The following is a 13,646-nucleotide window of genomic DNA, read 5'->3' on the forward strand; positions in this document are numbered from 1 at the left end:
TTGCCAGGTTGCGGTGCAGAAGACTGCATGGTTCTGGGATAACAGGTCCAATCTGAGTGGTAGCTGGAACAGGGTTGCTACCGAGAGGTCCAGCAGGGTGCTGAACCAGTGTTGGTGCGGCCATGCTGGTGCTATGAGGCTGATTCTCACCATCCTGTTTGATCTTTATGAGGCCCCTGGGCAGCAACAGTACCGGAGGGAAGGCGTACATCAGATATCTGATCACGGGAGCAGAAAGGCATTGGACAGGGCTCCTCTGTCCATGCCCAAAAATCGAGCAGAAGATGTAGCACTTCCTGTTCTGCCTGGACGCAAACAAGTCCACCCGAGGAGTTCCCCACCTGCGGAAGATGGAGCAGACCTCCTCCAGATGAAGGGACCACTCGTGGTGATATGAGAATGTCCTGCTGAAGCAATCTGACAATGCGTTCTTGGAAGCCAGAAGGTGAGTGCCTACAAGATGGATATTGTACTGTAGGCAGAAATCCCAGAGCAGAAGGCTTCCTGGCAAAGTGCCAAATACCTGGCTCTGCCCTGCCTGTTGATATAGAAAACTGTAGCCGTGTTATCCATCAGGATCTGGACCACGCTGTTTTGCATATGAGGTAGAAAGGCCTAGCAGGCCAGTCAAATTGCCCTGGCTTCCCTAACATTGATATGAAGGGATTGAGCATGACTGGACCAACGGGCCTTGAGTGTTGAGATCGCCGAGGTGGGCTCCCCAGCCCAGGTCCAAAGCGTTGGAGACAAGAGTCACCAACAAGGACAGGGCTGTGAAGGGAACTCCTTCCAACACCGACACGGGATCCTGCCACTAGATGAGGGACGCAAGTATGCTGTCCGGAATCCTGACCACCCGGTCCAGGCTGTGCTGGTTGGGCACATAGACTGATGATAGCCATGCCTGAAGAAGTCTGCAGTGGAGTTATGCATGCCGGACCACGTAAGTGCATGCTGCCATGTGGCCTACTAGCCTCAGGCACGTGTGAGCGGTGGGGAGTGGGTGAGCCCGCAGGCCCACAATGAGGTCCGCCATGGCCTGGAACCGAGTCTCGGGGAGGAAGGCCCTGGCCCAAGTGGAATCGAGGACCGCTCCGATGAACTCTATGTGCTGCACCAGGGTTAAGGTGGACTTTGTCTTGTTTATCATCAACGCCAGGTTGACAGGTGGAACAAACCAGGTTAAAATACCTCCGCACCTGACCCGGAGACCGGCCCTTTATCAACCAGTCGTCGAGGTATGGGTATATTTGGACTCCCAGATGTCTCACGTAAGCAGCCAGTGGCGCTATAAATTTTGTGAATACCCTCAAAACCAACCAAAGCCCAAAGGGCATTGCCATAAACTGGAAATGGCACTTGCCCAACATGAAGCAGAGGAAGCGCCGGTGCCCCAGGAAGATGGAAACATGGAAGTAAGCGTCCTCTAAATCGAGGGCAGCGTACCAGTCTCCTGGGTCCAGGGAGGGGATGATGGAGGCCAGGGAGACCACGCATAACTTCTAAGTCACCTCAACAAGTCCCTCCAGAATTTGGTCTAGGATGGGTCTGAGACCCCCTTTTGCCTTCAGAATTAGGAAATAGCAGGAGTAGAATCCTCTGTCTTCCATGTTCCGAGGAACCTTTTCCACTGCCCCAAGGCGAAGGAGGTTTTCGACCTCCTGAATAAGGAGTTGCTCATGAGAAGGGTCCCTGAAGAGGGATGGGGAAGGGGAGATGGGAGGGATGTTCGGCTGCAAACTGCAGGGTGTAGCCTGAAGAAACCATATCTAGCACCCTGTGGTCTAAGGTGACACGGGACCAGGCCGACCAGAAAGGGCAGAGGTGGTTGAAGAAAGGGAGGGTTGGATCCAGTACATTGTCTGGGGCGCCGTCCTTGAGTGCACCCTCAAAATAACTGCTTCTGGCGTCTGACTTCTGGGAGGGTCAGGTTGGGCAGTCGGGCGGGAAGAGGACGGGTAGCATCTCTTACGCCCTTTGTCCTTTCTCCTGTATGAGCCAGACTTGGGAGCCCCCCAGGACCTGCACCGGAGGAGGAGGAGGGCGGAAAGGCTTCTTGGACTGCTGAAGCATGTGCAACCCAGGGAGCGGAGGGTGGCTCAGGAGCCTAGACTCAATTACCTCTGAAAAGAGCCCCGAACCCTCAAATGGTAGGTCCTATATTGTGGTTTGCACCTCCTGGGATCTGTCAGTATGCTCCCCGGCTCACTCAGGGAGTCACCTAATGCAGAGCGAGCGCTGGGCGTGCTCCAGGCCGCAGCGTGTTGGGGCTGGGGGAGGAGCACCTCTCACATGGATGCGGCAGGTCCAGGCCAGGCTGGAGCCATAGGACAGGCATCTCTTCTCGCCCAGCCCAGGTGCTGCTGCTGCGGGGAGAGTGCTGCGGGGAGTCCTCTCTCCCTATCACTGCCCCGGGGCAGCCTGCATCTAAACCCCTCATCCCCAGCCCAGCCCAGTGCACCGCCCCCCGAAACCCTCTGCCCCAGCCCTCATCCCCTGCCCCACCCCAGAGCCTGCACCCCCAGCCAGAGCCCTCACCCCAACCCTTTGCCCAGCCCTGAGCCCCCTCCCACACTGTGAACCCCTCAGTCTCACCCGTCACATGAATTTTGTTATGTGCATCAATATGGAGGTAATGTGTCACACATCACCAAATTCATTCTGCACATGGGTGGGAAAAATTAGAGGGAACACTGATAGGAAGACAATTTTTTAAAATACTTACAACATCTACCCCCACTCATCCTCCCTCCCACTCACCCCTTGGCTTCCCAGTAGGTGGAGCAGTAAACACTATGCCCTTGACCATCCTTATTAGCTGGATAGGAGAAGAGGAATGCATGACAACAAATAAGCTAGCATGCCTGTCACTAGGCGACCTAAATGTAACTTGGATTTCTGAAATTTGGTCAGATAAGAAAAATCAGTAAGAAATTATTTTTCTTCCCACAAACTACATAGAAAAAGAGAGTTTATGTCGTATGTATGGAACAGTAGTACTTAGTGACCCATGGATCAGAAAAGTAATCATTAAAATTGAGAGTATTGAGACCCTGAAACAAAATTAACAACAGATAACTTTAGATCCCTAAATATCAAGCGGATAAATGCCAACTATGTGGTTCATATAAAATTTCTTCCAAATAACTTTTTATAAAGCATAGAGTTAAGGCTACTCTAGATTTAGCTTAGATTTTAATTTGGTGGTGCCTCTTTAATAGTATGTCAGTTCTGGTCACCAGGAAGTATCAGGAAAGGGCCAAGGAAATGCACAAACTTGATAAGAGGTAGAATATGTATAGACGGGGGAAGGTTTTTCCATAAGAGGAAGTATTAAAGGATAAGACTACTATGCAGTTTGTAAAGGAGGAAAAGAGTACAAGGATATATATGAGGTATATGAAACAGTGAAGAGCTGACTGGAGAACAACAATTCTGTTTTGCAGCAACTTTCAGCGCTTTGAAATTAACAAAAAAAAATACTCCAAACATTTTTGTGAAAATGTAATTGTGTCAACATGAAACCTAAATGTCTGTGTGTGGAGAGAACTAGTGGTTAGGGCACTGGCCTGGGATGGAGACCCAGATTCAAGTCCCTGCTCTGCCTGATTCACTTTTTCATTCCAGGTATCACTCTAAATCAGACAGAGCAGGGAGTTGCACCTCGGTCTCACATCCCATCCCAGTTCTCTAGTCCCTTGCGGCCACAGAAAGTCAGTCTCTCTCGGGGGAGGGATGGCTCAGTGGTTTGAGCATTGGCCTGCTAAACGCAGGGTTGTGAGTTCAATCCTTGAGGGGGCCCAATCTGTCTGGGGATCGCTCCTGCTTTGAGCAGGGGGTTGGACTAGATGACCGCCTGAGGTCCCTTCCAACCCTGATATTCTATGATTCTATGACAACATCTTGCTCAACACCAGTACATCTCCACAACATTTTTGGCTTTGAGGAAACAGCATGTTTTGACAAAATTTCATTTTGCTGAAAATGGTCCACTGAGCTCTAATAATAAATGGTATAGAGAAGGCCAGTTGGACACTCCTGAATATGTTATGTATCCTTTCTCATAATATGAGAGCACAGATGAAATTAAAAGGCAAGAAAGTTAATTAAACTGCGTAGCATATTGTTGTTAATGCATAGCCCAGCCCAGCACTGTGGCTTAAGAATCAATAGAGGAAGATGAAAGACATGTACACAAATAAGAACATCTACAAAGAAGCTATCTTGAATAAATAATCATCAATCTTCATGCTTCAGGCTATAGGCTGAATCATCAGCAGGGGTCAGGAAGGAATAAAGGAATAACATTTCTTCTGATTTGTTCAACAGTTTTCATCTCAAATGATTCCAAAGCGCTGTACTAACTGAAATTCATATACATATATGGAAAAATTCATTCATTACTGAAATACAGCCATGTCTGATGTGAAACATAGCAATTATTCTAACAGGGCATAGCAACAACCAGTTAAAGAAGGAAATAAGTAATAACCTAAACAGTTACATAATCATATGTATTATTGGGATTTTATGGTTTCCTTTGAAACAGCTATGCTGAAGGACACAGGGACCTTACCCTCATAAGAACTTGCTAACAGGTTACAAGTGGTAATTCAACTTCTGGAGAGGGCTTCTCCCATTGCAGCCCTTACCCACAGCTAAGGAACACAGGCTTTTCTTTCATTCCTAATGTAGAAAATGCTACGGACTCATGACCAGCACAGAACAGGGGCTGTACACGCTTCTGTTGAAGGGCTAGAAGTGCTGTATTGGACAGCAATTGAACTATTCCTTGAAAGGAATAGTAAACTAGTAACTCGATAAATGAAGCAGTTTGTTAATAAAAGTCTGCAGTTACTGCTCCATACCCTCTCCATATGTATACACACAGAGCAGATTTATTTGCCTTGGATTTGATAGCCTAGGAGAGATCCCACCTGAGGAAAAACATTTGACAGAGGCTGGCACAACATATAGGGATAGAACTAGGGAGAGGAAGGGAGAGATGTCTGGAAGCCACACACAAAGATGGTGTTAAATTCCATCACAAGAGTGCAAAATTTAGAATTTCTGCTTGTCCTCTTACCTTAGTGTCAAAAAGATCAGTCCATTTTGTTGTTTCCCAGAAAGTCTCTGACAGAACACCTATGCAGGTCTCTTGATCGTCATCTTTACCTTCAGCATCACTTGAAACAGCCCCATCTTGGGCCTGCAGATGGAGAAGTTGGTCTGCTAGTGCGCTTCCTTTCCGACAAAGGGCATCCACTAAGGTAGACTTCTGTTTTTCCATATCACTACATTAAGAAGTTGAACACAAATACAAGGGGTCTCTTGCAGCTATTCGTTTTAATCAAGAGCAAATAATTTAACTTTGCCTTAAAAATCACAGTAAACTAAACACACTTGTTGATTAGTATTCACACTAGAAGTAGAAGCAATTTTCACCCTATTAAAATACTACATTTTTGAAAATAAACTATTTCCTATCATTGTAAACTGGCTCAAAATATAGTTCGTGTACATTACGCAACGTACAGATTCTAACCAAGTCTAGAGGTTCAGGAGCAACTAAACTGCCTCTGGTATTTGAACAGAAGTGCAAGCCAAACTTTAAGAATTTAACAAGAAGTCAGGATCTAGAAATATATTTTATTAGTTCTTGGTAGTATGGAAAGAGGGCCAATCCACTGTTAATTTAAGCCAACACGGACTTCAAAGGAACTGCACCCACTTAAGCCAGCACTGAATTTGGTTCTCAGTTTCAGATGTTAGAAGACCACCAGATCATTTGGTTGACTCTACCAAGAAATGCTTAATTTTTAAATCCAGCAAATATAGCGTTCTGTACAAGCCATTCCAAGCAACTAGGTTAATGATATAATTAAGCAGGGTCAATATGTAACTAACCTACAAATGTATACCTCCTTTCACAGCCCCTAAACTTTAAATTAGCCGCTCTTTGCTATTCCCCAGTCAAAATGGATCATTCATTTCAAAAGCCCCTTTTATGCTAATTAAAAAAAATGTAGTGCATCGTCATCTTTGAAGTGCTGACCTTCTACTGAACATACTAACACTCCAAAAGAATGTTATTGTGTACTAACTCCACAGAGAAAATGACCATACACCTCTACCCTGATAAAATGCTGTCCTTGAGAGCCAAAAAATCTTACCGTGTTATACCAAACTTGTTTTGATCTGCCGGAGTGCGCAGTCCCACCCCCCTGGAGCGCTGCTTTACTGTGTTATATCCGAATTAGTGTTATATCAGGTCGCGCTATATCGGGATAGAGGTGTATTTGAATACAGATATAGCCATTGTTACCAGTCTCTCTTTCCTGACTCACTCTATAAACACCTGTGAGCACTTCAAAGTGGCTTTATCAAACAACAAGTACTGTTCACTAGCATCTTGGAACCATCCTTCAAGAATTTTGAGGGTCTCACCGTATCATGCAAAACCCTGCACTTATTCCTACAGGAGTTCCTTGCTATCCATATACTACCAGTCCACTGATTATTCTGAATGTTTATGAACTTGATGAGACTAAGCACAGTGCAAATTTTCCCACACAGTTTTGCCCACGTATCTCAATTCTGATCTGAAAGCCATCCTTTGTAATCTTATCTGAGCTCTTCTGAGCAAAATTAGTTTTTCAGTGTCTTTCTGCATTCTGAAATACACAAAACTCTAAAAATACTTGTCTCAGATACCCGTTTCCACTTGAAGTCAAGTTTGAACCCAAGTCTCAAAAAATTAAAAAGCTAGATCAGCTTTCAGAATCCTTTAGAATTCTTGTATGTAGAAAAGGTAATTATATTTACAGACTACAGAAATAGGGTGCAAGGAGGAGTATTTACTGGTTAGGTACTTTTTTATAGTAGCTGCATCAGGCCTGGGATCAGTCTTCATGGCAAAATAAACTGCTAACGCTGTTTGATCAATATGCGAGATAACAGTATTTGCAGCTTCAATAATTTCATCGAGTCTTTTCATTCGTTCCTGAAGGAAAAGGAATAAAAGAAAAATGTGAGACTGGCAAAATGAAGTCACCCCATTTAACACTTTATATTATTAACATTACTGAAGTCACAAGTACATGGCAATACAAATAGTTTCTCAAATGTATTTACTTATTTAACATTTCTATAGTCTAGACAGGATTGAGGTCATATTGTGCTTAGTGCCATACAAACCCATATTTTAGAAGTCCTTGACACAAAGAGGTTACTATTTTCTTTATATTAGGCCCCAACAAGCCTCCCATGGTCTGCATGGCTCAGGAAGGAAAATATTTTAGGCATCTGTGAAGAACAGCTCTGGGCTTGTTTTGTGCCTCTGAAACACAGACTGCCATGGCTGGAGATGGGATACTGGGCAGGCAGGCTGGTGCTCTGAGGCGGTAAAGAAAATTCTCTCATATCTGGCTGGTGGATCGTGCTCACATGCTCAGAGTCAAATTGCCATTTCAGGTTTGGGAAGTAATTTCCCCCTCAGGTCAAATTGGCAGGGAACTTGGATTTTTCACCCTCCTTTGCAGCCTGGAGTGTGGGTCACTTGTTAGGATTATCAGGGTATCTTGCCAAATCATTTCCCTGACATTCATTGCAAGGCCTTGGCCATTGGTGGACCTCAGTCCCTCCTATGCTTTGCCTGTGGCACACAACAGCTTAGTCTCCTGAGGGCTGTAATACTTTAATCCAGGTTATTGGGCTCAATAGAGCGGGAACTGGACGGGGCTTAGTGGCCTCTGATGTGCAGAAGATCAGATGATCTAGGTCTCTCCTGACCTTAAACTCTTAAGATTTGAAGATAGAAGATGGAGATCCCAGCTTCAAAGAGCTTGCAATCTAAATAAACAAGACAGACAATGAAAGTGTCAGTACTTGTTTTATAGATGGCAAAGACCCAGTACATCACACAAGGTATGTGAGGGATCTGGGGTCTGATCCCAGATATCCCAAGTCACAATACAGTGTCTTAACCAGAAGGCCAAACTACAAGACCAATCTTAGTGACACAAGATTGATGAAGAATGGGGTTACAGACAGCATCCAAATAGCTGATCATGATTTGAGACAAGCCAGCTAGGGATACAGAATCCACCCTTCCTATGCATAAAGGAGATTGTGCTTCTGAAGTTTTGTATAAAGTCTGAGGTGGTGCACCCTGCAAAAGAAAAAATTAGCACCAAAGGAAGAGGAAGGAGGTGGAATGTTAGGCGCTCACACTATCATGGTGATGAACATGAAATAGATTAACAGAGAATTTGTGCAACAGCTGTCTGCTACAGGAAGAGGACAATAACACCATCTGCTAAGGATCATAGCAGTGTACCTTTGAAAATGGAGGGTAAGCACTTATTCACTTGAAAGACATGTGAGCAGACCCTTCACCTCAAGAACAGCGAGTCTATCTCATGAAGAAACCATCTGTAAGGGCTTTATAGTTTATGGCTAAACTCATTGATCTTTGGATTAGATCTCCAAAAGCAACACAAGTCACCATTAAGCCAACCCATTGCTAGATGGTCCATTCCCAGAAAAATGGAACTAACAAGAAGTCACCAGACCCTTACATCAGACTGTACTAAGTCTTGGGAATAAGATTTAATCAGTGAGAGACTGGGAAAAAACTTTGCTCAGCTGTATTGACAACCAGAAGGAGGGAATCCCTCTCCATCCTTCAGCCAGTATCAAATGATGTAACAGGTTCCAACTGTATCCATCTGAATGGCTATTCAAGGAGAGAAGAAGGTGCCATCTGAGGGAGCTCTCCTAGAAGTTAGAGCTACAAATACTGAGTTCAGTACTTTGTAAGCCTCCCTAGAGTAAAACAAAAACAAAACCCTTTTATATAAAAGGGTATAGATTGAGCATTCACCTTTCAAACGTATACACATACAGAAGTGCTTTGATATACTTCAAATATCTGCAATGAGCAGCAGGACTGAAACACTTTCTCTTTTTAAAGAGTTCAATGTTAGACACTAACCTGTCCACAGTGCTCCTTCCATTCACAGACTCCAAGCTGGATTATAGCAACCGATATGTAGAAATAAAGCCCTGGAACCTGAAAAACCTACATCTAGCACAAAATGCACCAACTTGTGTAGTTAGCAACACTGCTCACAGTGATCTGACCCCAGAGTGCTCTGGTTTCTGCAATGCCTCCCCAGGTAAATGTCGCTGGGATAGGTCCTAGCTACCCAAGAGATTGCTTTCCCTATGATCGTAATCTCCCACACATCAGCCACATTCCACTGGAAACTGTCAGCCATCATGAAAAGTTCATGAATGCAGAAGACAGAGTTTTAACAGGAGAAAAAAATAAACTATGAAATTCATTCCCTCAACGAATAAGCAACTTCACTCCTTTCAGAACTAGATAGAAAAAATCATTTCTTTAATTTTACTTTACCTCACTAATTTTTTCCATAAACAACCAATAAGCCAATCAAGCTGTTTCTCTGATATGCTGGGAACGATGAAAGAGATGCTAAGCATTCACATTTATAGCCTTGTAAAAATGCACTGATTTGTAAATGATAAATGCTTTTGATTCTAAGTTAAAAGTTTCTAGTTCACTGCACTCGGTATAGCCAGAGCAGTCACGTCAAGTCTAGGCATCTGTGAAGAACAGTAAAGGAGAAATCTTCAGATTTAATCTATCTCAAGGCAAGATATAGTGAAACAAATATTGTATTAAAAAAACAGAACTCACCTTTTCAGAATCCAGCTGATGGAGTCTTGCAACATACAATGGAAGATGATTGGGAAAGGCTTCTTTCAATTCATTATACATGTCACTGGTATCCAGCCTAACCAAAGAGAGGGATGAAATGAATATGCTGCTTCTGCATGTGCTAATCAGGAGGCAGTGCAACAGTGAGAGACTGGTCTTCTGATATCGCAAGTTTAATTATCCTGGTACTCAAACTTCCATTTCTTCTATAAAGTGTAGTATTAACAAAATATAAAAGTTATGCGATGACCTGTTATGGAAACTACAAAGACATACTTAGTCATCCATTGGATCTTCAGGTCTCTCAAAGCTTCAGCAAATTCCTCCTTTACGTCTTTTTCTTTTTCTGGTTCCCTTTCTTTCTCCTTGCTGCCATTCTTAGTCTTTGTTGGTGATGGTATCAGATGGTAATGAACAGTAATTACATCCTAGCAGTAGAAAAAAACCTCATCAACTACTTGGTGAAATGGACTGCGTTGCTATTTTTATCTTACAATGCAAAAAAGTGCTAAACGATTGCGAGCAGTTACATGCTTGGAAGCTGGAGCCTGAGAGCAAAGGATTAGTCTGTAGAACCTCAGAATGGTTCAACTTTCTCTGGAGACGCACCCAATTTCCCAGCTCCCCAGGGTTTCTTCCAAGTTTTCAGAAATGGGCTTGTCACAAGGTGACTGGCCCCTGCAAGAAAGGAAGCAGGGTCCAGTGCCCCTGGACGGATTACAGGCTGCCCACCTGGGCTTAAGGGAGGGCACCTGGGTCTTATAAAGGGGGAGACAGCTGGAGATAGTTTGGAAGGTGCCTGCAGACATTGCAAGGAGGAAGAAGGCTCCTGCAGGGCCCTGAGTCAGCAGGGGCGAGACATCTGCAAGGAAGGCCCATGGAGAGGGGCCAAGCTACAGGCAAGAGGTGTTGGGAGAGTAGGAAGGCAGATTATCAGGGAGGATGGGCTGCGCCCAGCTTGAGATTGGGACAAAAGGAGTGAATTTTAAAGAGAGAGGACAGATCCCCCCTTGGGGGGAGGAGCTGGGCTCAGCTGAAACTGAGGTGAAGACTTTGTAGGTTTGACCTCTATTTTGTGCAGGACTTAATAAATTGGACCCCAGAGGGGAAATATCTGAATATCTGGATCTTGTGAACTTAAAGGGCCTTCAGTGAAGGGGAAATTGATGTAGGGTGCAGCCGAGCCATGCTGGCCAGCAAGGAAGGCTACAGGGAAGGTGCAACCTTTTAATATGGCTTTAACCATCACATGACCTCAATGTGTCTTAAAGTAGTTCTATTTTCTTTACCAAGGTGTCAAAGCTTAACATTTTTGTATTCACATTCTGTTAAAGGGAGTTATGGAACGGTCTTCAGGAAAGCAGGTAAGTTGGGTAAAAAGGTAAAGATAAAATTAGGTAAAGCTCCTGTCTTTTAAAGTTTGGGGACAAAACATGTGAGTGAATAAGGGTTGGGTTTTTTTTTTGGGGGGGGGGTAATTCTTAACAAAATGTTATGTTAGTAAAGTCATCAACATGCCATAAAACTCATAAGTATATCCCTCTTGAGCCACTGTAATTTCTTCCAAGCTGCCACTACAGGACTTTGCAGCTTAGCCTATGGTGTATTCATATTCAGATAAAAAGCTGAACAGTAACATTTTTGAATTATTTTCTGTTTTCAAACATAGCAAGACTACAGTGATGTGGTTTATGGAAATACATCAATCTCCAGACCGAACCTGCTATATACAGTGATCAAGGTGTGGAAAAAAAATCTCAACAGCCAGCTGTTTTGATACACACATTTTTCTCGTATAAATTTAAATCCCATCACTTTTGAGTAAACCAGTGTCAAGTTTCACCACAGACCATCTCTAACATACATTACAGGACACACTATCAATTTTTTGCTTTTAACGATGTTACAGTATTTATTTAAACAGGCTCCCCCAAAAGAGAACATTAAATTTGAGTGTACAGACCCACAACATTACCATACTAAGCCTGTGCTATAAACATGTAGATCAAAAGGTTCATCTTATTGCTATTTAAATAGATAACTAGGGCCCTACCAAACTCATGGTCCAGTTTGGTCAATTTCATGGCCAGAGGGATTTAAAATTGGTCAATTTAATGATTTCAGATGTTTACATCTGAAATTTCACAGTGTTCTAACCAAGGGGGTCCTGACCCAAAATGGGATCATGGGGAGAGGGAGGTTTGCAAAGTTGGTGTGTGTGTGTCGGAGGGAGGGGGGGAGGGGTGGGGTGTGCAAGGCACTCCCCTCACTTCTGGGCTGCCTTCTGGGCTGGACTAGAGGTGGTTCCCAGAGGTGAGGTGGGTAGGTGCCGGGGGTTCCTAGCTGCTAGTCCAGGCCAGCTAACATCTCTTGGGGAGGTGGATTATATGCTGACAGGAAAAACTGCACTGCTGTAGCGCTTTATGCGAAGACAAGATTCTAGTTTCATTAATTTCTATCAACTTTAATCTTAACATTTAAAACAAAAATTGGTGGCAGATACAAATGCGTGACGGAAATGAACTGACTGATTAGGACTAACAGCTATGACTCAGATATTGAATAAACTTTAAAAAAAAAGCACTTTCAAAACTCAAAGAACATGCCAAGAGCCACTGCTGGACAAATAATGCATTCTTGTTTATATAAAGGTTTTTATTTTTTTCAATTATGTTATACCATAGTTACTATGAGTTACTATGATATAGTGTAGAACTGAATTTAGACATTTAATATATCATCATCTACAGAAAAAGTACCTTCATAAAGGAAGTCTCTCAATGTGTAGCACTTACTCTCAGAGTTAAATGTCAGAGCTATTCTCATCTCTCATGGCAAATTAAGCAATATTACAATTTATGAAATTATTTATATAATGTGCAACTAGAGTCAGTAAGCCTCAAAGTGTTTTTACAGAACTACAAACTGTATACGTACAAGAATTACTTCACTTGCCATCAAAATATAAACAACCGTGGAGTGGAATTTAACCACAATTGTTTGCTAAATTTGGTACAAGTGGAAGAAATTGAGTTGTATAAGATACAAATCAAATATTTTATCTTTGAGTCATAGCAGACATTAACACTTTTTCAGATCTGCCTCATTTTAAGATTTTCTGTAACATAACCATAGCAGCTAAAAGGTTGAAGGAAAATGTGCTCCTAGCCTGATGCCCTCTGTGCCAAATTTGATGCTGAAGAAAAATATTTATACCTGTATTACATCATCTTTAAACAAGGATTATAATAGAAGTGTCACCAAATTTAATTATGATAGCATGCAGATAACATTAAAATAGTATTAAGATTTAACCACCTATTCCACCAATTTTTTTCCCCACTACTCAACAAAAATTAAAGTGGAGGTCAGATGTCAGCTTCACGTCACATGTTTTTTTAGTATCATTCTCTTTTCTCAGTTATATCTGTCTACTTTCCCTCTCATATCTGGCTAGTTAGACTAAGCTTTTCAAAACAGAGACTTTGATTGTACATCTGTCTGACGTACCAGGCAAATAATTACATATAATGAGGTTATTCTAATTCACCACCATTAGGGTTACCATATTTTGAGTGTCCAAAAAGAGGACACTCCACGGGACCCCAGCCCCGCCCATGCTCCCGCCCCAACTCCACCCCTTCCCCAAAGTCCCCGCCCCAACTCCGCCCCCTCCCCTGCTTCCCGCGAACATTTGATTCACGGGAAGCCTGAAGCAGGCAGCAGGTAAACTGGGGGCGGTGGGGGGAGGAGGCGCGGCCCAATCTGGCCCCCTAATCGAGCGGCTCCCTCCGGTGGCTGGCCCCGGCGTCTCCAGCCTGGCTCGGCTCCTGGGGTGCCGGCCCCGGGCCAGCCCCCCGCCCAGCACCCCCCCCCCCCCCCCCCCCCCCCCCCCCCCCCC

The 13,646-nt window shown here is 43.8% G+C and overlaps 1 protein-coding gene across 3 annotated transcripts in view; it reads right to left on the reverse strand.

Annotated features, from left to right (window-relative positions):
• The window catches only part of TPP2 (tripeptidyl peptidase 2), a 76,227-nt gene that overhangs the window by 5,098 nt on the left and 57,483 nt on the right, over positions 1-13,646 (reverse strand). For 2 of the 3 annotated variants that reach the window (XM_034758199.1, XM_034758200.1), the window contains 4 exons: positions 10,022-10,173; positions 9,725-9,821; positions 6,873-7,003; positions 5,087-5,294 (listed from right to left, as the gene is read on the reverse strand). In XM_034758199.1, coding sequence (XP_034614090.1) covers positions 5,087-5,294; positions 6,873-7,003; positions 9,725-9,821; positions 10,022-10,173 — 588 coding nt within the window. Of the gene's footprint in view, positions 1-5,086; positions 5,295-6,861; positions 7,004-9,724; positions 9,822-10,021; positions 10,174-13,646 lie in introns of those variants that run through there. The other variant, XM_034758201.1, reaches the window with a different exon arrangement.

Source organism: Trachemys scripta, chromosome 1, assembly GCF_013100865.1.
Source record: "Trachemys scripta elegans isolate TJP31775 chromosome 1, CAS_Tse_1.0, whole genome shotgun sequence".
In the NCBI taxonomy this organism is placed as follows: Eukaryota; Metazoa; Chordata; order Testudines; family Emydidae; genus Trachemys; species Trachemys scripta.